General features: G+C 53.9%; 1 protein-coding gene across 2 annotated transcripts in view; it reads right to left on the bottom strand.

The window, feature by feature from the left end:
* The window catches only part of LOC111145247 (phospholysine phosphohistidine inorganic pyrophosphate phosphatase), a 116,885-nt gene extending 90,077 nt beyond the window's left edge, over positions 1-26,808 (bottom strand). The window contains exons 1-5 of one of the 2 annotated variants that reach the window (XM_022500033.1): positions 26,684-26,808; positions 12,424-12,611; positions 8,245-8,398; positions 1,244-1,307; positions 283-375 (exon numbers count right to left, since the gene is read on the bottom strand). In XM_022500033.1, coding sequence (XP_022355741.1) covers positions 283-375; positions 1,244-1,307; positions 8,245-8,398; positions 12,424-12,611; positions 26,684-26,808 — 624 coding nt within the window. The remainder of the gene's footprint in view (positions 1-282; positions 376-1,243; positions 1,308-8,244; positions 8,399-12,423; positions 12,612-26,683) is intronic. The other variant, XM_022500034.1, reaches the window with a different exon arrangement.
* Between the last annotated feature and the right edge of the window lie 632 nt (positions 26,809-27,440).

Genomic DNA, 27,440 nt, shown 5'->3' with positions numbered 1-27,440 from the left:
TCTTATCCTTCCAGAGAAGCAGCAGAAGTCACTTAGAAACGGCCACAGGCCTTTGTTTCTGACTCTTAACGCTGAAACGAATTTCACCACCTGAAAGCACTCAGTGGGCCTCCTCTGCAGGCTTTCTCCCCCTTCCCAGTAAAACCAGCTCTTGTGGGTCGCCGGGTCCACACCGGGCTGCCCAGCCAGCCTCCACAGGTGCCTAAGCCCCCCCGGCCCGTGCTCCGGGCCGCCCTGATCGAGCTGCTTCCACACGCGGGCTCCCGTGGGAGACCTCCCTACCTTGTGGGCTTCCACCCCCATCTCCTTCAGGGCCGACTGGAAATACTCAGGAGAAGGTTTCCCCACAACTTCAGCCTCGATTCCACAGGCGTACTGGGAAAAGAGAAAAGGACACAGCACGGGTTGAGGACAAAGCCACAGGTGAGCCCTCCTCCGAAGGCCTCCCTCTGGGGAATCAAGGAAAGAGCGCCCCGAAGGTGCACCCGTGGGCCAGGGGCCTCCCAAGAGGCAGGACACTTGCGCTGAGAGACACACAGCCCCCACCTGGCCCCCTGCGATCTGCTCAAAAACCTGAGCACAGCAGGAGGTGGGCCACCCTCCCTCACCTCTCATTTGGTTGGTGCTCTCATTTGCATAATTGCTTCTCCCCGTCCCCCAACTCAGTCACAGGCCCCCCACGGGAATAGGTCCAGGGCTCCACCAGCCAGTCTGCCCAACGCTCCCACCCAAGTGCAGGGTGCCAAGGGCCAACGTAGCAGCGAGGGTGGCAGGTGAGCTGACCTGGGGCAGCTGAGCAGGCACGGGTCGGGGGGGTCACCGGGGGCCCCATCTGAACCCAGCCCTGAAAAGGAGGAGGGAGTCGGGAGGGAGTCCCATTAGGACACGTCATGCTCAAGGTGTTGCAGATGACCAGTGTCAGGAAGGAGGCAGGTGGCAGGCGGACGCCGAGGGTCTGAGAAGACAGCGGCAGCGAGCAGGCCGGCCATCGGCCTGGTGAGGGGCCTGGGGAGTGGGGAGGAGCAGGAGGGACAGGACAGCAGAGTGACCACCCCGGCGGCTGAGGGGCCGCACTCTGGAGCGGAGTGGGCGCTCCGCTTGAAGCCCCGAACAGGAGGGCGGCAGCTCTGGCAACAGAAGAGGCGATTCAGACACGGAGTTCACCCCTCTCTCCCGAAAGACCAGAAGCGTCCCAGACAGCCCCGAGATCTGAAGGCGGCTCAGACAAACTCTGGCCAGGTACCTCGAGCGCCTTCATGTAGGCACCAACGTCCAGCATCAGGCCCGAGGTCTCCTTGTAGTAGCGTCTACAAGAGAGGAGGAGGGGACACGGTGAGCGGAGCCCGGGAGCTGTGCCAGGAGAAACCGCCCCATCCCGGTTCTGTCAGCTCGAGAGAGCAGAACCATGGGTGAGGGTCAGTCCGGGCGCCACGCTGGGAACGACCGACGGAGGTCAGCATGACACAGCCCAGCAGCAGGTCACCATGTCCGGGCGGGAGGGACAGTGGGCCAGCAGCTCTCACTCCCAGTGGCCCCCTGCTGCCAGCCCTCGGGGGACCCCAGGGGCAGATGGTTCCAGTCACTAACAGAGAAACACAAGGGGCCTGCGTTGCGATCTGGGGACGAGCAGAAGGTCCACAGAGCACATGGCGGACTCCTAACTGCTAATGATTAACCCCTAACTGCTGCTCGAAGAAGAAAACCCCATTAGTTCCATGGCGCCCCGCAGCGTCTCCTATTAACTGGAGGTCCAGGTGCCAAATGCTTTCACAAGAAAATGACAATCTCTTCCTGTCTCACCGGAGACCAACACGGATGGCTCACGGGAGCCTGCCTTTCCGAGGACAGCTTTGTGACTCCTGTGAGCGCTGGGCTGGCCCTGGCCTCCACCGTCTGGCCCTCTTAGGGCCACACCCAGACCCCTCGGGACACATGGAAGATGGATCCCAGTTCCAGAGCAAAGCCATTCGACTAGAAAGAGAGCAAAGGTAGTTTAATCTATACCACTCAAAAGACAGGGTTAACAGGAGCCCGGGACTGTTAAAATGTTTTGAGACCCGTCACAGCAAGTGCCTCTCTTTCCCATGCTCTACGGACTGGAGAGACGTCGAACAACACGTACACAGAGACCCGAAGAGAAGAGTGAGGCACACTGACTCCAGGGCTCCAATCCAAGTTCTACGTCCTTTTAACTGTGAGACTTTGGGTTGCTGAAGCCCTCTAGGCTCAGTTTCCTAATCTGTAAAATGGGCAGCAGGGACTCTAGTACCCACCTCATGAATTATTGTGAAGCTCAAACAGAACAATGTGTGCAAAGTTCTTGACATGACGTCTCGCATGCAGGCACTGCTCAAAAAATATTCGAGAAAATGATTATTCTGGTTACCTGGACCGGGCTACAGGCAGGGAGCTATGAGTGGGGCCAGAAAGGATGAACACATGTCTTTCCCCTCTGTGGGGGTTGCAACCTGTCCTGTGCCTACTGAAATGTAGAACTGAGCTTCCCAGGAGCTGCCGCAGGGCTGGCTCCTTTCCTCCAGCTCTGCGCCCCCGGAGTCCTGCCCGTTCCTCTGGACCCCACCTGAGGCCTTGAAGGCTGCGGGAGCCTAACTGCCCACCACATGCTCCCCCAGCACTCGGTGTTCTCAGGCTCCACGAAGGCTGGCCTGCAAGGCTTTAGCCAAACCCTTGGCTTTGGGAGGGGCTGGTGCCTAGCCAATCATTCCTGTCAGGTACACTGGGAGTCTGGAGCCCATGAGATGAAGCTGGGGATGGGGACGGGGGTGGTTCCTGGTATGGCAGGACCAGTCGGTCTCCAAGTGAACCCCAGGTTTCTTGGTCAGGGGTCACCCCACAAGGGCTAGGTGGGACACTGTACCCCTTCAGGAAGATGCCTGGTAGCCAAGATGAACGGCTCCTGCTTACAGCATTGGGGCCTAAAAATGCTACCCCATTTAAAGGGTGACCCCAAAACCCACGGTTAGAGGTCCTTAATTGCCTTTGTCTTAAATCGAGAATCCAGACATGTATTCTGCCTGATAGAGCCTCACTGAAGTGTTTCCTTCTATTTTCCCATTCCTACAATAAACCACCTTCCCTAGCTAGGTCCCAAGTTTTAAAGGAACGGCAAAGTCAAGTCAGGTTTGGCCTACAGGAAGAGGGAGACACTGGGTGCTGGGCCCTGCACTCAGGGACCCCAGAGTTGGGGTCCGTAATTCAGTCCCCCAGATCCACGGCCCTCTGTGGGACTCAGAGAACAGCCCAGACCCAGGCTGTCCCCCAGGGACTCCCAGTCTGGTGGGGAAACAGCCCAGTCCACAGACAAATATAAAAGGGACGGGGCATGGGCAACGATCAGGGGAAGCCCGGACTCTGCGTGCTCTGCTTGAGGAGGGCTGAACATGCTGGGCACAGGGAGACAGCATCCCAGCGACACATCAGAGCTGGGAGCAGAAGCTAAAGTGAAGGGAACAGAATTGTCCAGCCACAGGGACCATCTCGGAAGCAAGCAGCAGCACTCTGCTGAGGACCCCAAGGGCCGGATGACCCTCCAGGCCCGGTTTCAGCTTTGTCCCTCACCCTCTGTATGAGGACTGCTGTGGGAAGGGAAGAGAGGGGCAGTGGGAGCCCAGAAGGGGCAGGAGGGGGACCAGGGAGGGTCTCCCTGAGGAAGGGACACGGCAAAGTGAGCCAGGGACAAAGGACAGAGGTGAGGAGAGAATGCGGCCAGCACAAGACCCCAAAGCCAAAGGACGAATTAAAAATGACACCATCTTGGGGCGCCTGGGTGGCTCAGTGGGTTAAAGCCTCTGCCTTCGGCTCAGGTCATGATCCCAGGGTCCTGGGATCGAGCCCCGCATCGGGCTCTCTGCTCAGCAGGGCGCCTGCTTCCTCCTCTCTCTCTCTCTCTCTGCCTGCCTCTCTGCCTACTTGTGATCTCTGTCTGTCAAATAAATAAAAATAAAATAAAATAAAATAAGTAAATAAAAATGACACCATCTTATTGCAACAGGCACAGGTCTGCTTGGAGCAGAGGATTCTCTGGGCCTCCGGCCGGGGCCTTGGGCTGGCAGGAGGAGGCAGGAGCTGGGCGCACCTCCCTTTGGAAAAACCTCCCAAGGACATCTTCACAGCACCACTTCTGCCCAGCCACACTCCCCAGAGTCTTCTTCCCAAGTGACAGGAACCCACACTTTCTGAAGTTTAAATTTAGTCCTGATAGAAGGAAAAACCTGAGCATATAGCTTAAAATACACAATCAGAACCTTGCCTTTGTTACCCTCATGTTTAGAGCCTAAAGAAAAAACTGACTTCCATAAATCAAAATTAGAAACCTTACAATTTCTTTTTTAACTGAATCTGGGCTTTGGTTTTCCAGTGTCCAGAATTTTTCTTTATTCCTTACTCATTCAGGAAAACCAAAAGCTACCTCGGAGGCCATCTGTTAGCTGAAAACATTTTTAGAGACACAGGAAATACAAGTGTCTAAGTTAATTTTCTCTAAATATAAAGGCCCAGGTTATTCCTGAAACCGAAGAGATCTGATACACCATCTTTTGTTACCGGCATCAAGAAAGCAGCAGCAGAAGCTGAGTGCTCCGGCCACAAAGAAGAAACTGGGGGTGCTGGGGAGACGGGAAAGAGCTTGCCAGAAGTGGTCGGATAGATTTTATGCTTTACTCTTCTGCCCTTCCGATTATTCAGCACGGCCTCCCTTCAAAATGACCACTTGACCTTTCCCACAAGAGCCATTAACCTTCCATAGTCTGTCGCGTAAACAGCTTAATTTTCTGACGGCAGCATGACAGAAGAAATTACAAAGGCAATTCCCACTCCGGCTCCAAACAGATGCCACATGTAAATCACTCCATTTCCAGGAGGAGGACATTCTGCCCCAGTACCCCCGCCATCCTGCCTCCTCGGGGGGCCCCGGGGGGCCCCGCGTGGCCCCGTGCCCCAGAGGACGGCCCCTCGCCGTCCATGACCCCCACTCGGACAGGACAGCAGCTCTTCATAGGTCCTTGGGCTGTCCCAAGAAGCTGCTGACCTGGGCCCCAAAGCTCTCAGTTCCTGTCCCTTGCTTCTGAGAACCCAACCCACAGCCCAAGTCAGGAGCCCCATTCGTCAGAGGCACCTCCGATTGTGTATTTGTAAAACCAACCCTTGCCTACTCTTGAATTTACTACAAAATGACGAAGCTAAAAAGCAAATGATTCCTTTTCTTTTTCTTTTTCAACAACACATCCACTTTGACTACTCCCCACAATCTGGAGTAATAACATTTAACAATTAGGGACAATTTTAAAGAAAAAGTGTTAACGTAAATGAATCATGACAGAGCTTCATTATGCTGTTCTCTAGTGAGGCGCTGGTGATCTCAGGGACGCCTGAAGGATCAAGCCAGAAGCGTGAGGGAGTCGAGCAGGCCAAGTTCCATGGTTTGCAGCACTCTAATCCACAGATGCTTGTGAGGTCAGAAAAGGACTAGAATGGTGAACTTATGTGTCAGCCTGACTGGGCCAAGGGGCCAGATATTTGGTCAAACATTATTCTGGATGTTTCTGTGAAGGTCTTCCTTGGGTGAGATTAACACTGAAATCAGTAGTCTCTGAGTAAATAGACTGCCCTCCATTCTGTGGTGGGCCTCATCCAATCAGGGGAAGGTGGGAACAGAACAGTATTACCTCCCTGAGCAAGAAGGAATCTGCTGGTAGAGAGCCTTCAGACCTGGACACAGCTCTTCATTGGGCACCTGGCCCCTCTTGGTTCTGCTTCTGTGACAAATCCTGACTACTACAGGACATATTTTATTTGCATGATAAACACACTAGAATATTTTAAGTTCCTAAAAGAAATATATCCTCTCAGGGCGCCTGGGTGGCTCAGTGGGTTAAGCATCTGTCTTTGGCTCAGTTCATGATCTCAGGGTCCTGGGATCGAGCCCTGCATCGGGCTCTCTGCTCAGCAGGGAGCCTGCTTCCCCCTCTCTCTCTGCCTGCCTCTCTGGCTACTTGTGATCTCTGTCAAATAAATAAATAAAATCTTTAAAAAATATATATATATATCCTCTCTTTCCTGAAATCTCTTTTGTTTGCCTATTTTGACAGAGACAAAGCCATTAAGAAATACCATGAGAAAAACAACCAAAATAGTGCACTTAAGTGACAGCGGACTCTGAGCTTGGTGAAGGGGATGGCGGGAGTGGCGGGGCCTACGGTCAGCTGAAATCAATGGAGGCGGTGGCCTCAGCTAAGCTTCTGCGTGTGGTGGAATGTGGGGCCCTGAATTATCAGATCTTCTGGTTTTTTAAGTATCCAGAAATCTGGGTATTTTATATAAAAATCTCCCAATTCTTTTTTTAAAGATTTTATTTATTTATTTGACAGAGAGAGATCACAAGTAGGCAGAGAGGCAGGCAGAGAGAGAGGAGGAAGCAGGCTCCCCGCTGAGCAGAGAGCCCGATGCGGGGCTTGATCCCAGGACCCTGAGACCATGACCTGAGCCGAAGGCAGAGGCTTAACCCACTGAACCACCCAGGCGCCCAAAAATCTCCCAATTTTTAAACACGCTGCCCCCAAATTTAAGGTCTTGTGAGGGCCAAACATCTGCTCTTGAACGTAGCCCCGAGGGGACAGGATTTATGGGCCGGGGACCCTGGCTCACTTCACCTCCTTAGGCTCCATAAGCCACTTCCAAAATGGCACCGCTGCTGCCTACAGCTCACAGGGTTGCGGCGGCAATGAAACAAAATGGAATACATAATGGTGCGTGGCCAAACCAAAGGTCCCTCCTTTGACTCCTCCGATAGCCGGCCCCATTTGGTGGGCGCAGGGCGGGAGTTCCCGACCAGCAGAAGCACCCAAACTGGAAAAGCCATCCCCAGGGACGGCCCCCAAATCCCCGCCAGGCACGAAAAGCTGGGGCAGGGCTCCAGAGGGTCCCTGCAAATTTAAGAGCCCGTCATTTTAAAGCCTAGTTCTGCCTCCTGCTGACAGACTAAGTCTGCGCAGCTTTCTGGAAAGCAGCCCGGCAACGTGCACGGAGAGCCTCGGATCCACCTATCATGGCTTTACTTTCATAGAAAATCAGAAACAACCTAACATCCGTCAGCGGGCATTGGTTTAAGAAAACTACAGGATAGGGGATGCCTGGGGGACTCAGTCGGTGAAGCATGTGCCTTTGGCTCGGGTCATGATCCCAGGGTCCTGGGATCGAGCCCCACATCAGGCTCCCTGCTCAGCTGGGAGCCTGCTTCTCCCTCTGCCTGCAGCTCCCCCTGCTTATGCTCTCTGTCAAGTAAATAAATAAAATCTTTTTTAAAAATTAAAAAATAAAAAATAAATTTAAATAAACTACAGGATATCCTGTAAAAATGATTACAGGAAAACTGCCACACAGACATTTCTTTATAGAGTGGATAGTTGTTCACAAAGTACTGTCTGCTGAACAACAAAAACCCAGGTAACAAAACTAGGTCAGGTTTGATCCTGATGCTCCAAGTACATCCCTTTATAATGATTTCTTTGCTCCAGGAACCACGTGGAAGGAAACACATCGACGTGCTGACAGCTGTTTTCCTGTGCAGTGGAATGGAAATCTCTGTTTTCTTCTTTTTGCTCATCTGTACTCTCTAATTTTCCTCCCATGAACAAGCACTGTCTTGGTGCTAAAAGATGTTGAGAAAAGTAACCAGCATGGTTGGTTTGGGTTTTTTTAAAGGAAGAGACAATGAGGACTGTGCTAAAGGCTCAGACAAAAATGCCAGTGACAAATTCAGGACTTTACAGACTGCTCTGTGGCCAGAGATGCGGAACCCAGCCCAGAGCTTTCCTCCAGGTCCCCGAGCCTTCCCTTTACTACTCAGGTGCCCCCTAGAGACAATCCTTCAGTGCCTGGTGCTGTATCCTGTGCAAAACCCCTAACCTTGGGACAGTGAGCACCTGTGCTCTGAGGCCTCAACAGGGCCTCCATCTGCAGCAACCCTCCCCGGCCCCAGCCTCTTCCAGCCCAGGGCCCACTCGGAAGCCTGACCAGCCAGCTCCCCCGAAGCCAGAGAGTTCTCATTTCCTCACAAATTATTAAAAGAAAGGAAGCACGAAGGGAAAAAAGCAGGGAGGGAGTAGGAAGGCAGCCTATACCCACCCCACACCCATTTTTCTGCACCGCGTACTGATTCTGCAAGGCCAGAGACCCACAGAGTGTTGTCCAAAGCAGCCGGAAACCCTCTTCCTGAAGTTGACTTACCCTTTTCCCAGAGAGATGAGCACAGGACTTTCCAGCTCCATGAGCACCCGGAAAGCCTTATTCATGTTTTGGTAAGAAAAGCTTTCTCCAGCATCTGCAATGACCACGCAGTTGGGGTTGGAGGTGTCAATCTGATCAAATTCTGAGCGGACTCCTGGAAAGAGAAAGAGGGATAAAGCCCTGCGGAGACATGGCTCACGTCTCATCTCCTACCAGGGACACCCTCTGTCTGCCACGTGGGTCCGGCCCCTTTCTCAGACGCACTTCCTGATCCTCCCAGCTGTATGGGAGGCAGACATGGAAGGGGTCTTACTCCCACTTTACAGATGAAGGAATTCCACTCCCCACAGTTGGGGTTTGTCAGGAGAAAGATGGACCCACCCCGGGGGCCCCCAGCCCAACACCGCCATTACCCCAGGGGCTCCTGTCCAATCCCACAGGCAGGGAACCCATAGTTCTGCAAGTGAGAAGCGACATTTGCCAGGAAGACACAGATTCCTGAATGCAGGGTGAAATGAGGCTGCTGGAAACCTTTGTAAGGTCTGTACTGCTGGACCCACACTGTAAAGACCATCAAACATTCCAGCCCAACCCCATGGAAGACAGGAGAGCCTCAAGTGACACACGTGCTGGAAGGAGTAGCCGCTGATCTCCCACCACCCCTTCACTCACCAAGCCCCTTAGCAAAGCCTCTTCCTCCTTTCCTTCTCTGCCCTCCTCTATTTTATCTTATTTTATTTTTTTTTAAGATTTTATTTATTTATTTGTCAGAGAGAGAGAACAAGCAGGAGGAGTGGCAGAGAGAGAGGGACAAGCAGACTCCCTACTGAACAAGGAGCCCGATGCGGGACTCGATCCCAAGACCCTGGGATCATGACCTGAACCAGAGGAAGACTTTTTTTTTTTTTTTAAGATTTTATTTATTTATTTGACAGAGAGATAGACAGCACAGGCAGGCAGAGGGAGAGGGAGAAGTAGGCTCCCCACTGAGCAGGGAGCCCGAGGCAGGGCTCAATCCCAGGACCCCGGGATCATAACCTGAACTAGAGGCAGACGCTTAACCAACTGAGCCACCCAGGCGTCCCCTGAAGGCAGACATTTAACTGACTGAGCCACCCAGGAACCCCTGTCCTCCCCAGTTTTAAATTAAAATCCGAGAACACTGCAAGGATAAACTAAGTTGTCAGCCTTATGCCCTCCATTGCTTAGGACGAGGCGTACTCTCACCTATCTTGGTCTTAGATGTTGCGCTTGCTGAATTAAAAAATGGAAGTAACTGCATGATACCCCTTCCTACTTGGCAGAACGGCGAGAATTAAAAAGACAGGCACCAGGCGCGCTGGTGGGGAAGAAGAGCGGCTGTAAGAGCCGGCTGGCCAGAACGTGAAATGATACAGCCCCCGGGGAGAGGCTAGCGGTTTCCGATAAAACTCAACAGCCACCTACCCTCTGACCCAGCAATTCAGTCCTAGGATTTATCCAAAAGAACTCCATAGAAACATTCATAGCAGATCGCCTCCCTAACAGCCTAAAGTCGGAAACAGCCAGGTGTCCGTCAACAGGGGACTGGACAAAGCCTGGTATGTTCACTTAATGGAACAGCACTCCGCAGAAAGAAGAAAAAATCTGATAACCCGCAACCGTACAGATATGTCCCAACAACAGTATGTTGGGGCTGCTCGGACCCGGCAGATTCCAAAGAAAGGCGGTCCTCAGGGCACCTGGGTGGTCCAGGCGGCTAAGCATCTGCATTTGGCTCAGATCATGATCTCAGAGTCCTGGGATTGAGCCCCAGGCTGGGCTCTGCACTCAGTGGGGAGTCTGATTCTCCCTCTCCTTCTGCCCCTCCCTCTCTCAAATAAATACAATCTTAAAAAAGAGAGAGAGAGAGAGAGTTTTTGTATGCCTGAGGCCCTGGGAGGCCAGAGACTAAAGAGCCAAGGTCAGTCCACAGGCGCTGTGTGCCTCTCCGACCAATCCCTACTCAAAACCCTAGACACCAGGCTCCAGTGGGCTCCCCTGGGTGATGACACATTGCATGTACCGTCACACATCTCGGCTGGGAGAATTAAGTCATCTCAGGGAGACTGCCCAGGTGAGGACCACTGAAAGGTCATGCCCCATTCTCCTAGAGTTCACCCCCGCCTCTCCTCCCTTTGCTGAGTTCAATCTGTGTTCCTTCACTGCAGCAAACCCTACTGAATCCCGCAGCTCTTCTGGGCCCTGCAGGTCCTTCCAGCAAATCGTCAAGCCTGAGGGTGGCCCGCAGGGCCGCGGCACAACTAGAAGCTGCATGATTCTATTTATACAAAAATCTAAATGAGGCAAACTTCTCATGATGAAACAAATGAAAATGCCTCCGAGGAGGTTAGGGATGGGGACTGACGGGGGCAGCGCGTGCCAGTAAAGCTCTGTATTGGGATCACGACAGGGCTAGGGACACACAGATGGATGCATCTGACAGAACTCAGCAAAAGCACACCTGAGATTCCTGCATTTCATTGTACATAAATTTTGTATCAAAAGAAAAAATTATAAACAGACACTGAACTCCAGTTAAGTGCTGAAGCGTTTTGGGGACATGTTCCAGTGTTTGCTATTTACCTTGAAATGTGTCAAAAAGATAAGAAAAGCGGGAGCCTGGGTGGCGTAGTTGGTTAAGTATCCGACTCTTGGTCTCAGGGTCCTGGGATCGAGCCCCGCATCAAGATCCACGCTCAGTGCAGCGTCTGCTTAGGGTCCCTCTCCCTCTCCCCGCTCCTGCCCCCACCAGCACGCAAGCACTCTCTCTATCTCTCTCTCGAATAAATGAATCTTAAGAAGAAAAAAAAAGTAAGATGAAAAGATGGACAGAGGAATAGGTAGACACAATAAGGAAGAAAACAGAGTAAAACATCACTAGTACAGCCAAGGTGACCACATCCAAATTATTCTGAGCAGAATTCCTGTAGCTTGGCTGTATGTTTGAAAATGTCATAATAAAATGTTGGGGGTGGAATTCATCAACAGTAAAATTGGAAAAAGATTCCGAGTCTGGAGACAGGCTTATTAATAGAAAAGAGATGCAGGGGTGCGGCTGAGGAGGGCCCCCGGCTTCCCCTCCGGCCTGCACAAGCTCCCACAGCGATCAACGCCCCCTCCGGGCAAACACTGACTCTCCTTCCCCTTCCCAGCGTATTTCACCCCCACTCCTCCCTCTGCTTCAGGGGTGGGGATTTTCTTTCTTAAGTTCTTCTCCTTCCTTGAGGACCTGTTCTGAAGACACTAGCAGAGATCCCAGATCACAGAGGAAGATTTTGAGAAAGAGGCTTTCGCAAGGCTGGGCGTACTGCCCTCAACTGGCACCAGAGCTCTGGATTGGACACTTGGGCCTTTCAGGGAGCACTCTCAAGCTCGGGGGGGGGCCCCTCTCCTGCCGGGAGGCAGAAGAATATGCTTGCTTCTGCCGTGGTTTGTAAATAAAAATACCCAGCGCAGGGGAAGAAGAAGGGCTCAGTGCAACGACAGCGAAGTGTCCTGAATTCGAAGCTCTGCTTATGTGTCTTCTTTTTGAATATTCAGAAGGCACCCAACAATACCGCTCCTTCCACTTCCCAGAAAAACTCCCCAAGGAGGGTCAAAATGTCTCTTTCGTTGCATTCAGAAGAAGATCAGGATATAAACCTTGTGCCATTTGCCAGAAAGTAGGGCTGGTTTTCACAAATAGAGATCAAGTTCAGGGTTGGGGGAGGGTGGCGGGGGAGGTAGGGGGAGTGGGGGATGGGGTGTGGCAGACAGAAACCTACAGACTTCAGTCTAGCCCCTCAGCCTCCTTCCCTGCCCATCTCCTGCCCCACAAGCCCTAGAAGCTAGGATTTTGCCGCTGTGGCGATTCCCTGCCCCTCTGGTCCATTCTAGATCAAAGAAATCAGGCTCAGAGGTTTCCTCCTTGGAAACTGTTCCATCTGGAACCTGCCTCTAAAGACCCTCCGGTACTCAGTCAGGGGTGGAAGGGGACTGGTCCCCAGCAGGGAGCCCACGAGGTTTCCACCTCACAGGCCCATGAGCACCAGCGGCAGAAGCCAAGCGTTCATGTCCTCCCCAGTAGTTTGGCCCAGGTGAGAAGGACGCCCTCCCTCGGCCCCCACCTGGAAAGGAGGCACCGTCACCCCCACCAAGCCCAGGGCCCGGCAGGCCTACCATCGTGGATAAGCAGGTGTGGCCGCAGGCCTCGCTCCTTCAGGATCAGAGAGGCAGCTGGGGCGGGGGCAGTCACCTCGCCCTCGGAGATGTCGAAGCCGTGGCGCCGAAGCAGCCCCACCAGGTCACCCCGGGACTTCTGCGAGTCGTTGGTGCAGAACCTCACCTTCAGCTGTGACCGCTTCAGTCTGGAAGTGGGAACACGACAGGCAGAGGGTGCCATCAGCACTTGGAACACTGGGCCTCCGGGGAGGAAGTTGGAAAGTCACTTCCCAAGGGCAATCAGGACCGCCAGCGTGGGCCAGACCACTGTGGCTCCCTGAGGCCAGCTTCAGCTGACCCCGGGGTCTGGATGGGAGCTGCTGAGCTGGAGCTGACCCTTTCCAGGGAACCCCGACCCTGCCCACAACCCTCCTTTCCATCTGCACTGAGCCTGTTGCTGGGGACATGTCCCCACTCCCTCGGCCTGGGACACCCCCACCTGGGACATATCTCTGTCCCCACTCTCTCTGCCTGAGATACCCCCCCACCTCTTCATCTGACACACAACTCCAGCCTTCACCTGGGACACATTTCCTTCGCTCCTTCTACCTGTGACACACACCCATGCTCGGCCTGGGACACATCTCTGTTCCTTCTCCTGGGACACACTCCTGCCTGGGACATGGCACCTCTCTACATGTGCCAATTCTCCCACCACCCAAGACGCACCGGACATCTCCCCTCCATCACTCCATCCCACTCGGCCTGGCTAGGGATGTCCCATGAACGCCCGCGGCAGTTTCTCTGGACCGTTCCACCGTGATCAGCACTTCCACTGTGCACGTGGGCTACGTGTGCCTAATTACCTCCGCATCCATATTTCCCCTAAAGAACAAAGGCTGAGACACCAAGTTCGTGTGTGTCTTCTCATTGTTGTCACTGAAATAAAGTTTGCCAGACGGTCATCAGGTATAGGAACGATCCCGGGATGGACAGATAGGACCCAGGGAGCCCCTGCAAGCCCAGGGTTAACCTAACAAGACCCTGAGATGCTGTGGCAGGCCAGCCGCGCCCACATTTCTTCTCTCCTGAGCTCCCAGGAACCCGGCTGCTGGCTGGCTGCACCTGGCCCGGTTCTCGGAATGCAAACCCACAAGCAGATGCCGAAAGAGGTCCCAAATGCAATAATATCCAACCCTCCCGCAACACTTGCCGAGCATCTACTAAGTGCCTGGCTGGGGGCCAGCGCACAGAACTGTAACCTTGACCACAGGCAGGCTCCGGCTGGAGCCACAGGGAGGTGCTTTGAAGGACTGGAACAGGATGAAGAGGCAGATGGGGGCCAGGAGGCAAAGAAACAGCCTCCAACAGAGGGAAGAGTGGACTCAGGCTGCGCAGGAAAAAGGGCTGGCACAGCTGGGATCCATCCTGATGGCAGATGTCCCCACGGGCCCGGAACACACAGCCCTCCCTAGACAAGTCAGGGCAGGACGGCAGTCCTACTCAACATCTGCACAGAGTCGCAGTGTGGCGTCGCAGGACAGACGCCAGGCTACTAGTCAGGAGGTCTGGGAAACCCTAGGAAAACTAACCGAGGGCACTGTCACCTCACACTGTTTGCAAACAGGTCTCTGACACAGCCATGCCAGCGGTCTCCAAACGTGCAGAAGACATCTTTACTTTCCAGCCATCCTTTCAACTTTTACATTTTTATAATATAAATAATATATCTGATCCAGTGTTAAGTGCATAATTTATCATTTAGTATTTATCAATAAATACCCTGTATAAGAGATACGTGTTCCAATTTTGTGCTCTTGTGCAGAGGCAACACACAGAGTAGACCCAGTTACTCAGAACTATGGACTTGAAATCAACCTCTGTTTGGCCAAATAAGGGAGACCCCTGGTAAAAATGCAACTCTGTCTCAACCCTGGCAGTGACATGCTTTCTATCCTGCTTTATGAGTGAGGACACTGGGTCTCGGAAGGTCAGGAACTTTCTATTCCTCTTCCTGGATCTGAGACACTAGAGACATGGGCTAAGTTCTACTTGACCCCAACACGGATCCTGGAACCGATATGGAGTCAGAAACAGGAAGCACACACCGTAGCCACCCTACAAAGCCAAAGGTAGGAAAGGTCTCCTCCCAGGATGGGGTCTCAGAAAAGGCTTCTCAGAAGAGCCAGGTCCAACTTGAATCTTGCAGAACTGATTAGGCGGCCAGGGTAGGGGGTGCAGAGCAGAGGGAGAAACAGGTGCAGTGTAGGCCCTGGTCGGGTTCAGAATCTTTGAGCAGCCTTGGGTATATGGAAGCTGGGCCAGAAAATGAGGCTGAAGAGGAGGGTCACTGAGCGGGTAGGGGTGCCTCAGGCAATCTGTTCCATCCCGGGGTGGAGGGAGCTCCAAATTCAATGCTCCTTAGTGATAACAGAACTGGGAAAAGGTGGCAGATCTGTCCAATGTCCCCCTCTCCACCCTGTGTCACACTGTCCTTATCCTAGCTCTGGCTGTATTTTTCTTTCTTTGTAACGTTAACCAATATCTCCAAGTGTCTGACATATCTTTATTGTTCCTCTCCCAGACCTATGTGCTCCATGAGGTCAGCAGTGACATCTGGTCTATTCTCCTCGGCATCCCTGCTTCACACCGGGCTGGTACACGGCAGGCTCCCATTTGCTGAATGACCGAGTGACAGAAAATCCAAATGACAGCCGGTGAGAGGGACCCTTCCTTAGAACCACACCGACCACACTTACTGCCGCCCCCAAGGGTGCCCCTGTAGCCCCCTTCCAAGCCCCGTTGGACACAGGCAGGTGCTCCTTTGCTGTGATGACCCTCCAAGCCCTGGAGCTGACAAGTGCCACCTGAAAAGAAGTCTGTAAACTGACCAACAACAGAGTGAACACACACCTTGAGGCTAACCATGTCTTAATCAACAGCCCAGGTGGTTCAGTCCTTTCTTAATATTTGTCTTTCCTAATCAGAGAGTTATGAATGATCAATTACGCTTAGTGGTTAATTGCCCTTCATAAAGACAGCTTTTGTATTTTTAAATTAGGCAGTTAATATATTGTAACTAATAGCATCACCTTGTGCATCACAGACAGATCTTCATTGATTGGCACCGGGAAAGGGTGATTCGCACCCAAATTAATGGAGCAGTTGAGCGAAGAAGTGCAGGGGTATCCGGGGACTAATTATTGCTCATGAATTATGATGTGACCTTCTCAGAACAGCGAACAATCGGCGTGACGGCGAGACGACAGTGCCTCACATCTGCTATTCAGAACACGACTTCGGATGCCGGTGACAAACGTGTCAATAACACAACTCGCACCGGGACACTTCAGCCACGGGTCTCCTTTGAAATAACCACCGAAGTTCATAAGACATGTGCTTTAAAATCAAAGTACTCGTTTTAGGATCAAATCAGCCTTGAAAAACATCTAGTGCAAAACATGTGGGGAGTCCCCTCCCTGTGGTGTTCATCCATGCCCCCCCACTGACGGCACCCCCTTTCTGACCATTTGGGACGAGTCCCAGGTCCCCTCTGTTTCTCGTAGTCACTGAAAATGATAAAAGCATGGTTTATTAGCGGAGTAAAGCGTGACTACAACATTACATTAAGTCCTGCCTCGGGACTCAGTGTCTGTGACTTGATTTGGTCCAGAACCACATGCTTTCTTCCCTACACACGTCCCCGGGCCAGTGCCCGGCGCACAGTCAGCACCGAGTACGAGCTGCCTGAGCAATGAGCCCAGACACCAACACCACTGTCCTCATTCTAGAGATGTCAAAACGGAGGGTCTGAGTGGCAGAGACCGATAAAGTCGCACATCTGGTAAGCAGCAGAGCCCGCAGGCTGTAAACCGGCCCCGGGGGTGAGGGAGGGGCAGCTACGCGTGTGCAGACCTATGTGTTTCCAGTAAGGGGAGTACTGTGCCCCCGGCAAGACCCAGGTCCAGGTGCGTGCGGGGCACACGTGAGTGTGTACAGGGGAGAGAGAGTGCGAGGTGAGCGGTCAGCACTGAAGGGAAGGCCCTGAACGGCCACTGCTGTGGACCGAGCTGCATTACACTTACACACACACACACACACACCACCACCCCCACCCCCCTCTGCCTGGCAGATCCCTGTGTTAAAGCCCTGAGGAGGCAAGAAGGGCTAAGTGAGGTCGTCAGGGTGGGGGTGTGAGAGGACAGGGATTACTGTCCTTAGAAGACCACCAGCAGGGGCGCCTGGGTGGTTCAGTCAATTGAGCATCTGCCTCTGGCTCAGATCACGATCTCAGGGTCCTAGGATCAAGAATGCCTGGAACACGTGTCCTCCCACAGGGCCCTGGCATCCCAGGGTGGGGTGCAGACCAGATCGTCCCTCTGAGACCCTGGCCACCACTTCGGCCCGCTGCCCCCTTCCCAGGAGTCCCACGAGAGTGGGATTTGCCCCCACGTCCTGTGGCCACGCGGGATCTTTGAACTGACCTTTACCTCATCCCCGCAGGACAGGACAAACCCGCCTGGTGCAATTACTGTGCGTCACACGAACTGGTCCCCTGCAAATCACCTCGGACCTCACACAGCTGCTGGCTGTCGGCATCTGCCAGGGGCGCTCACCCGAAAATAATGGAAACCCTCTCATTATGGCTCCGTAGCAGGTAGAGCGCTAAGGCGATTACTGGACATCCTGACCGAACTTGGCACAGCTCCACAGCCTGCTGCCCTCTCTGCCTCGCCAGAGGGGCTGGGAGGGGAGGCCACCAGGGGGCAAGAAGGCTGCCCCAGACAAGGCCCTCCCAACTGGGCCCATCCTTCCTCCTCACTCCATTCCCCACCCCACCCTACTCCCCCACCAGCTCTTGGGAAGCTGTCACCTTTGTATGTCCTACAGAGGGCTCAAGTCACCCAGAGTCTGCTGTACCCTCCTCTACAGCCCAATCTTTGTCATCTTTCAAGGACTGGTTCATGTTTCCCATCCTCCAGGAAGCCCCCCAGAGCCCCCATCCCCGGTCTGCTCAGGCAGAGCCCATCTTCAGCTCTGCTTTCACAGCCCTTGGAGGGTAGCAATGCCTTTCAATGGGAATTCCCTAAATAATCTGAATTCCAGATCTGATGGGCCCACGCATCATAAAGGAACAACACTGCCCTTGCCTCCAGAGAACCTCAGGAATAAACCCCATGCTCAAAGCTAATCCTGCCCGTGGGCAATATCGCCTCCCTACTGCATCTAATTCTTCAGTGCAAGGTTTCTAGAGAATTCCAGAGGAGAAAGCATAAGGGAGCCAGATGCGTCCAGACAGGTGAACGAGAAGCTGAGCCTACGCACACGGTGCTGGACTGAGTCACTCCTTCATGCAGGCTATGGACCAGACGGAACAGCCATGCCCGAAGACGCTCCACTGCCAGGCAGCAGGCCAGGGGGCCCAGTGGGGACAAGGAGGCACTTCGAAGTCTGATGACTGTGGATGGGGTACCAGCTCTGTCACCTAACAGCTGTGGGACCTTTAGCGAGCTCTCCCTTCTCTCTGTGCCTCAGTCTCCTCATCTGTAAAATGGGGATGATCACAGCACCTGTCCTGTCCCATACTGTGAGGCTTCAGCGAGACCCGCAACGTGCCTGGATGGGCCTGGCACACTGTGAGGGTTCACTCCATGCCAGCCGAGAACATCCACCAGGACACAGGAGAAACACACGGGAGGAAAGGGGAAGTAAGGGGTAAGGAGAGGGAGTCCCCCCATTCCTGTTTCAGCCTGCTCTGCCCCTGGTGCCACAACTCAAGATGTTCCCCGGCGGAGCAGGGGTCCCTATGACTACTATAAGGGGAAAAGCAGCAGATAAATGAAAGGACGTTCATGACACCTCGGGGGGCTGTCGTGAACTGGAACGCGGGTGGCAGCGCCTGGCCAAGGCCCTCGGTGAGCATCAGTGTCAGCCGCCCTAATGGCACCCAGACGCAACCCTGGACGTGACCCTCAGCCGGGCTGCGTGGCTATGCCTGAGTCTCAGAGCTCAGAGCAAACAAAGGGGAATGCTGAGTCCACAGACATCAGTGTGCTATTTATTAATAAACACAACTTAAAATCAAGTGCAGGGAATCTAGAAACCAGAGGAAAGGTTCAACAGGATTCCACCAATGGCTCATTTCACAGCGGGAGACTGGGGTGCAGAGGGATGCAAGGTACCCGAGGGCGTGTGTTGAGGCGCTGTGGGTTCTTCGGACCACTCTCCAACCCTGAAGAGCCAGTCACCAGCCATCACAGGCTGGTCTGGGCCAGGAGCAGCAGGGGACAGAGGCCAGGCACACCCAGGGCAAGGTGACAGGAGCGGGCAGCCTGACTCAGAAGGCGACATGCCTACTGCACCTCTGACTGTGTGGCTGAGGCTTCTGACCTGACTCTCCGATCTCAGTTTGCAAATCTGTAAGACGGGACACTAACAGCAGGACAGGGCTGTTGCAAATGTGATACTTACAAACCATATCAGAAGCACCTAGCATGCTGCAAAGACTCAGAAATGCCAGTGTAGACTGACAGTACCAACCACAAAATGTATGTGTCTGGCAAGCCTGGGCTGGGGACATCTGGGCCTTGGAGGCAGGCAGTCTGACAGGAAGCCACATGCCCCATGAACTGGGGCCATGAGGTGGGGAGCCCAGAGAGCACCACTAAGAAAAGAGGGCAACATTCAATCCAGCGAAGGGAGGCTGGGGCAAACATCCTGGGGCACCCGGGACAAAGGGAACCCCAACAATAGCCATGACAGGTCCCAGGGACTGGCTGCCAGGGCCTCCCCCAGCCGCCCAGGGCACCACCCACAGGCTCACAGTGACTTCTCAAGACAATCTGGGAGACAGGTCTCTGTCCGCATTTATAGATGAGGACCTAGGGTTCAGAGGGGCTGGGTGCCTCACCCAGGACCAGAGCACAGAAGAGAACCCTCTATTACGAACCGGCCTCATGAAAACGTATACAAATGTGAGAAATACAACCTGGGCACAACTGAGTGATTTTGGGTGGAATCAGCACCAAGTTCAACAACAGAAAGACTTTTGTATTTGCAAAAGAACCACCCCTTCCCCACCATCTGACCGTTCAAGCCACAAAATGCTCCTTTAGCTCCTAGAGGTAGCACAAGTAAAATGGTGGTTTAAGAGAAAATATCCTACTTAATTTACCCCCCGGTGATGCACACGGGAAACTGAGGCACAAAACAGCTATGAAACCTGCCCAAGATTCCATCACAATCACAGGACAGAGTTGGGACTCAAAACTCAGGCCCTCACCTACAAAAGCCGACACCTGCGTTCTTTTAGGTTCTTTTTGGAAGTGGCACCTGCTCTGGGGAGCACTCCGGCCCCCACTCTCCCTCTCAGTGAGGCATCCTCAAGCCAGGCTCTCTGAGTCTCTGGTTCCTTCTCTACACATCCTGTCAGCCCCATGGTCATGGGAAATTGCCCTTCACACCTCTACAGGCAGGGCTGAGGCTGGGTTTGCCAATATGGCTTCTCCGTACCTCCTTGGGGTGCTAGGGGCAACACGGGGCGGGGGACGGGGTTCACAACTCCTTTTGTAGGCCTCCTGAGTAACCCAAGCCACAATGCCCTCCTAATCTCAGGGGCTTCCGACCAGAGGCAGCCTGAAACATGTCTCAGTTTCCCTCCGTGTGGGTCAGGTGCACGACTCTACTGCTCTCCCTCCGATGCGGATTGTCGGGCCTCCTTTATCTTTCTGGACAAAAATGGTATTTCATACACATTATTCTAGAACATGTTTTACTGACCACATACAACATTTATGTGACATAAACTAATGTCAACATCAAACAGCGGCAGAATCATGGTCTGGGTGAACCGCAATCTATTTTCTCCTCTTGTCCTGCTAGACGTGCCCCTTGTTTCCCAGCCACTCCCACAGAGGCATGAACAGAGGAACTGTGGTGCTGTCGGGGCGCCTGGCTGGCTCAGTCGGTTAGGTGTCTGACTTGGGCTCAGGTCATGGTCCAAGGGTTGTGGGATCGAGACCCACACCAGGTGTGCTGCTCAGTGGGGAACTTACTTCTCCCTCTCCTTCTCCCTCTGCTCCTCCCCCTGCTTGTCCTCTCTCTCACACATAAATAAATAAAATCTTTAAAAAATAAACTGGGGCACCTGGGTGGCACCTGAGTCAATTAAGCCTCCGCCTTCAGCTCAGGTCAAGATCCCAGGGTTGTGGGATGGAGCCCTGCTCAGCGGGGAGCCTGCTTCCCTCCTCCCTGCCGCTCCCTTCCTTTGCTTGCTCTAGCTCTCCTGCTTGCTTTCTGTGTCAAATAAATAAATAGGGGCGCCTGGGTGGCTCATCGGGTTAAGCCTCTGCCTTCGGCTCGGGTCGTGATCCCAGGATCCTGGGATCGAGCCCCGCATCGGGCTCTCTGCTCAGCGGGAGCCTGCTTCTTCCTCTCTCTCTGCCTGCCTCTCTGCCTACTTGTGATCTCTGTCAAATGAATACATAAAATCTTTAAAAAATAATAATAATAAATAAATAAATAAATAAAATCCTTGAAATAAATAAAATAAAATAAACTGTTGGGCTGTCCACTGGCCCTGACTTGAATACTGTTACTCATCAAAATACTTTGATCATTTTCACTGACTGGCTTCATCATCAATAATAGATTTGAAGAGAGAAAATATACATTTGTCAAACATTGTTCTCTTATTTATTTATTTTTTTTAATGGCGGGGGGGGGGGAAGTTCCTACCGCGGATTTCTTTGGGAAATAAATGCTCTGAGGTACGGAAGATTGGAAAGTTCTGGCTTGGGATCTGCAGGGACTCAGCCCCCAGTGACCTGCGAGCACCAGGGCGGAGGAGGCAGGGGTGTGGGGCAGGGGGTGAGGAGGATGCCATGTCAGGAAAGGGAGGCACTGGGCCTTCCAGTCCTCTGTGATTTGGGGGGAATGGAGAGGAAGGGGTGTGGTTGTTCCCACCCCGTCACCCGGGGGGAATTCGTGGGCCAGGCCTGGTGACAGAAGGGTCTGGACTCTACTCCGCACCTTCATGCCCTAGTCAGGACTGTTTACAAGGAGGAGCCCCCCCACCCCCCGAAATGGCAACAAGTACGCGGCAGGGTGATCTTGTCAAAACACACCTTGTCCCAGGTCAGGGCTGAGTGAGGCAAGCTCCTGCTGGCCTTGACAAGCTCAAACAAGCAGCCTCCTCCCTCCAATATCCCCAAAGGGCCTCCTCTGGCAGGTGATGGGACGAGGCCCCCCGCAGGTAAGGCCCCACCCCAGCTGTCCCTCAGTCCCTAGCAGCTCTTAGTATTGCCACTCCTAGGCCCAGATGCTCAGCCCTGGCAGCCCAGCATTGAGGAGGGGAGGGACGGAGGGGTTGGTCCTGAGGTCTGCAGGCTGGAGACTTCGGGCAAGGTGCCCCTGGCCCCGTCCATCGCCTCAAAAACCTGCTGGGAGGGGCCTCGGTGTCAACAGGGTCCCAGGGCTTCCGGGACACCCTGGGGCTTGAGAGGCCCCACCTGGAAGGATGGGCTGTGGGTCTGGCGGCCCTGGGTGGGAATTGCTTTATGAAGCGGCCCCGGGCTCAGGCCTGCTCCCTTCCGCCGGCCACAAAAGGGCTGGGCCGAGCAGCTGTGCTTTAGTGGCCGGAGACAGGATGCAGTAAATGCCCACCTGCCTTTCACATGCAGATGCCTCCGGGGCTCCCCTTTGTGCCGGCCAGCCCCCAGGCCGGCCCCTGCAGCCCCCGCTGGGCCCGGCCCTGCCTCTGAATGGCTCCCCCCCGGAGAGCCCAAATGCCCAAGAATGGGCTCCAATAAAGGGCCCGTTGGGGGCACCCCGGGCTGGTTACAGATGTCCCATTACCACGCCCGCCCACAAATCGAAGTGCAGTGAGAGAGCTCAGCAGCACTGTCCCCAGCAGCTCCAGGAAGGAGCTGGCGTGGCCTCCGAGGCCTGGGCCTTTGGTTCCATTGGGGACACTCCTGGCGCCGATGACGTCTGCAAAGCCCAGCGCAACCGCAATGGACCCGCGAGGCTACGCTCCCCCACCCCAGCTCCCCTGCTTCCTGCCAGCTGGGTCTCCCCCCATCAGATATGGGCCTTCCCAAGCGCCCTTTACACTGATTCTCCCAACTGCCCTCTGCCTCCTTCCCAACCGAGGGTCCTGACAGTTCAGAAGTGCTCGGTAAATGCTTGCCGGGTGGGAGTGAATGAAAGAGCAAATGCCTGTACCAAGAGGCAGCATAGTGCTGAGAGGGACACGGAGGCCTTGGAGTCTCAGGAACCCAGGGGTTAACCTGGCCCAGCCACCTTTTCCACATCGGCCAGTTGCTGAATCTCTGGGCCTCCGTCCCTTTGAAAAGGGGCCCAAAATCCCTACTTGGGGGTGGGCTGGGAAAGCAGCTATGCAGTCAAGCACCCAGCTGGGACCCGACAGGCCCCCCTCAATCGCTGGTGACTGTGGTCCACATGGTTCTGGAAAGGAGGGTTTATCCTCTGCATGTGCTCCATGTCCCCAAAACGGTGGGAACCTTTTAGAAAACCTGGGGACAAACATGTCACTGCAAAAAGTCTAGGAAGAAGAGTAGTCAGTCGCCCCCTCTTGGGTTCCTCAAATGATGGTGCTGCTGGCAGGGAGCCTGTGGTGCTGGGGGGCTGCTGTGGAGTGACCGGTCCCCCAGAACCTCATCTCCTCCCCATCATGCTTGTCCCTCTGCAGCTGCTCTCACCCCAGGGACTTCCACTGAGCTCCTTGGACATCAAAGTGAGCCTCTCAAAGTGAGACTCGCATATCAAGGAGGCCACCCAGTGCAGGTTGTAAAGAAACCCCTCTCCGTGGCTACAAACACTATAGAAAGCAGCCAAACACACAGGGCACAGCGTCCTTCACCTTGGCAAGCAGGCCTGTTGTGTAAAAGGTTCCTGGGAGAGTCCACGTTTGGCTCAGGCGCTACAAAACAGGGACAAGCGGCATGTGTGAAACATTCCCATGGAAAACTCCAAAAGCAGGGGGAACCTTCCAGCACCACACTCACTACCACGGAGTGTCTGGGCCCTGGGCTTTGTGCCTGCCCACGGTTACCCACAAGGAAGGCTTGGGTGTGATCAGTGGGCCCCTGGAGGCCGAGCAGAAGAGCCCAAGAGGGAAGGATGTCCAGAGACCCAGAGCGCACCAGGGTGTGGGTGGGCCCAGGCTCGGTGGGCGCTTGGCCACAAAGAGGCTCATCAGTGAAAACCCTACCCAGGAGTCTTTGCAACTGGCAGCAACGGGATGAGGTGGGAAGGCAGTGGACAAGGGGCCACCAAGTTCACTTGAGAAGGCCCTAGCAGATCAGAAGGAGGCATGGGGACTTGGTCTTATGGCCTGGGAGCCCCTGAGGTTTCAGAAGGACGAGGTCATTAGCAGTCCAGGCCCCTGGGCAGCACAATGATAAAATCTCTCAGGATAAGGTGTGCTATGTCCCCTCACCGAAAACAATCCCACGTGCTCTGGGGAAGGCAATCCCCCTCTCAGTCACAAAACTGGTTCTGATGTATTTTAAGATTGACGTCACACAGCTGTTCGACTTCTAGGGTACAGCTGCTACCAGAGACATCCCAGCTACTTAAATCAGCCTGAGTTAAAGTAAATCAGAACAAAACCCTCCTGGGAATGGGTGGGAAGGCGCCAGTGCAGAACCCACGGAGGTGAACAGGCCGGGACCCCTCCTTACTGCCACACCCTGCGATTGGCAAACGCATTTGTTGGACACGGACGGGTCTGTGTTGGTGGGGGCTGCTGGAAGCCGCTGACCTTTCTCAACACCCGCTCCTCCCACAAAGGATTCCAAGTATGGCTCAGGCACAGCGGCTGGCAGTCAGGCAGACTTGGGTCCCCATGGTCCTTGGGCCAACCCAGCTGCGACCCTGGCAAGCCCCGAGCAGCAGTGGCTTCCCGTGGTAAAGGGGAGGCACAGCGCCCTCCACCCCAGACTGTCTGGGGGACCACACAAGACAGTGAGAGGCAAGCACGGATACCGAGCACGGAACAGGCGGCCAAGAGCAGCCTCACCTGCCCGGAAATACAGGGAATATTGTCAATCATGTTGTTAACAGTGTTGTTTGGTGACTGCTGGCGGCTCCATTCATACTGTGCTGAGCACTGAGTAATGTACAGAACTGCTGAACCAACAGGCTGTCCCTCTGAAACTAATATAAGATTGTAAGGGCGCCTGGATGGCTCAGTGGTTAAAGCCTCTGCCTTCGGCTCAGGTCATGATCTCAGGGTCCCGGGATCGAGTCCCGCATCGGGCTCTCTGCTTCGCAGGGAGCCTGCCTCCTCCTCCTCTCTCTCTCTGCCTGCCTCTCTGCCTACTTGTGATCTGTCTGTCAAATAAATTTAAAAAAAAAATCTTTAATATAAGATTGTATGTTAATTCTATCTCAATAAAAAATTCCAGAACTTAAAGAAATAAATGTATGTATGTATGCATATGGTGCTGTCACCGGTCTATCCTGCACCTAGCACTGGGCCAAGAACTTGACATACATACATCATGAACTATCAAGCACCTGCCCTGCACCCCCTTCCTTACCCTCTCCGTCCTTTCAGGTGCTCTAGTCCGACACTGGGAGCCGTTCTTTACTTCCTCTTCTCCCGGCCCCCACAGTACTCCCTCATCAGCAGGTCCTCTCGGTCCTACTTCCAAAACATCTCTTTCATTCACTCCCTTCCCACCACCTCCCTGGTCCTTGCCCCACCATCTCTTTCTGGACTATACAATGGTCTCCTAACTGCTTCCTCTGCTTTCTCTCCTGCCAAGAGCATCTGGACATTCCCCATTTTGCAACTAGAGAGATCTTAAAACACTTGTAAATTGGGGGTGGGTACCTTTTTTCCGGCTTTACTGACATATAATTGACAGAGTACTTGCCATTCAAAATCTCAAATGGGAGATATATTCACACGGCTCAAAAAAACATTAAAAAAAGTTAATACACAAAGCCATACAGTGAAGAAGCAACCACCCAGCGTTCCCCAGTTGTCCGTCCCCAGCTCTTCAAACAGCGAACTCTTCCCCCAGCTTCCTTAAGCAAACATAGCAGCAGGAACACTGGCCTGCATTTCTGCCTTTTCCACCCAAAAGACAGCCACCACACAGCCGGTTCTGTGCTTTGCTGTCTTCCTTGACAATGCGTCTATGTGACAGGCACACTCGTTCCCTTCGTGCTGCGTGGTACTCCCTTGCATAGATGGATGGACCATGATACTCCCCTATCAGTGGATATCTGAGTTCTTTCCAGTGTTTTCCTATTTCAAAACTTATTTTCATGAATGACCTTGCACTGAGGTCCTTTCTCATACATAAGGCAAGGCAATTTCCAGAAGTGGTACTGGTGAGAGAGAAAGCTGAATGGATCTTCCACAAGCAACGTAGGACAGGAGTCTCCTAGGACAGGGCTGCCCTTCACATGTTCTCCTTGCGGCCATGTCCCCCTTTTCTGAGTTCCTGGTCTCTCAAACACCTCCAACTTTGCTACACAGGACAGTTTGGCTCCTGTACAGACCAGTGGGGTGGGCTCCCTGAGAAGGACCAAGAGGCTCACTTAATTGCCAGCTACAGGTAGGTAAACTGAATCCTAGTGAGATCAGGCCACTAACCCAGGGTCCTCCCATCAGTGAGTCGAGGAAGCCAAGTCCTGGGCAATTAGCCCTTCCTGGCTGCCCATCAAAATCATGGCAGCACTGGCCTGTCGTGCCAATGGCAATTACAAAGCGGAGAGTCCAATGGTGCCAACCGTGGTCCCTGCGTGGTCTTCTGTGCACGAGATTTGGTGGGCAAGATGCCCTCCTCCTCCCCTCCCCCCCCAACAAATGATGCCAGCACATACTTCAAAGTTTTCTGGTAACTACATTAGCAAAAGTAAAAAACAGGTGGAATCTAATATATCTTATTTAACCTAATCAAATTATTATCACTTCAACATGTTATCCCCACAAAGCAAGGTCTTTCCGCTTTTGTCACTAAGTCTTGGAAATCCGTGTGGACGGTGCCCTCACAGCGCATTGCAATTCTGCCCAGCCCTATCCCAAGCGCTCAGCCGCCGCAGGTAGTCAGGGGCTGCCGGGTCAGGCAAGGAAGTTGGGGGTTGGGGCGGCGGGGTCCAGCTAGGGTCGCGGGGGAGACCCAGAGCGAGGGGCGGAGCCAGAGCTGCAGCCCCGCCCCCGGCAGCGGCCAGAAAACGCAGGTGGGACCGGGCTGAGCGCGGAGCCTCGCGCCCACCGCGGCCGGGGGGACGCACTCACCTCGCTACCGCCTCCACGGAGCCAGGGATCGGCACGCCGCCGTCCTCACTGCCATCGTACAGCACGCCAGAGATGTCGAGCAGCACCCCGCGCACGCCCTCCAGCCGCTCGCCCCACGAGGCCATCGCGCTCTGCCGTACACCTCAGTCTCCGCGCGTCCCAGCCTCCGGCGGGGAACAGCGGCCGGGCTCGCCGCGCAGGGGCGCCTGGGAAGTGTAGTCCCGGGCTGTGCAGTCGGGCGGGGCGGGGCCAGCGCGGCGGGCCGGGTGCAAACCCGGCTCCTAGGGGCGCAAACCGGGATTCCCGAGTGCCGCCTCTCCGTTCCCGGGTCACACGCCCCCGAAATGGCAGCCATCTCCCCAGGAGAGCTCAGTGGACAAGAGGCAGGAAAAACAAAACATTAAGCCCCTGGGAAGTAGTCAGTCTCCCTAAAAACCAAAACAAGGCAAATCAGGATAAGGAGGCACCTGTAGAGGTAGCAAGCATTAAAGAGATCAGTACTTCATTGGTGTCCTCATCTTTTTGCTGAGTGTGACGGCCCTAAAAGCAATGGAGATAGTTGGACCAATTGGCCTGATAATCCCGCGCCTGGGAAGTGATGCTAGGGAAGTGATTCCAAAGACGGTGAGGGCAGTGTAAGATATCACGCCAGAAAAAGCCGGAAGAAAAGTCACTGTACAAACAAGTATAACATGGCTGCAGAAAGAAATATTATGCCACCAAAAATGAAAACTAGGTAACAACATGGAAACTGCTT

Source organism: Enhydra lutris, unplaced genomic scaffold (genome assembly GCF_002288905.1).
Source record: "Enhydra lutris kenyoni isolate GAN:26980312 unplaced genomic scaffold, ASM228890v2 scaffoldscaffold12, whole genome shotgun sequence".
In the NCBI taxonomy this organism is placed as follows: domain Eukaryota; kingdom Metazoa; phylum Chordata; class Mammalia; order Carnivora; family Mustelidae; genus Enhydra; species Enhydra lutris.
Note: the sequence above shows the minus strand (reverse complement) of the source record. Positions and strands in the feature narration are given on the sequence as shown.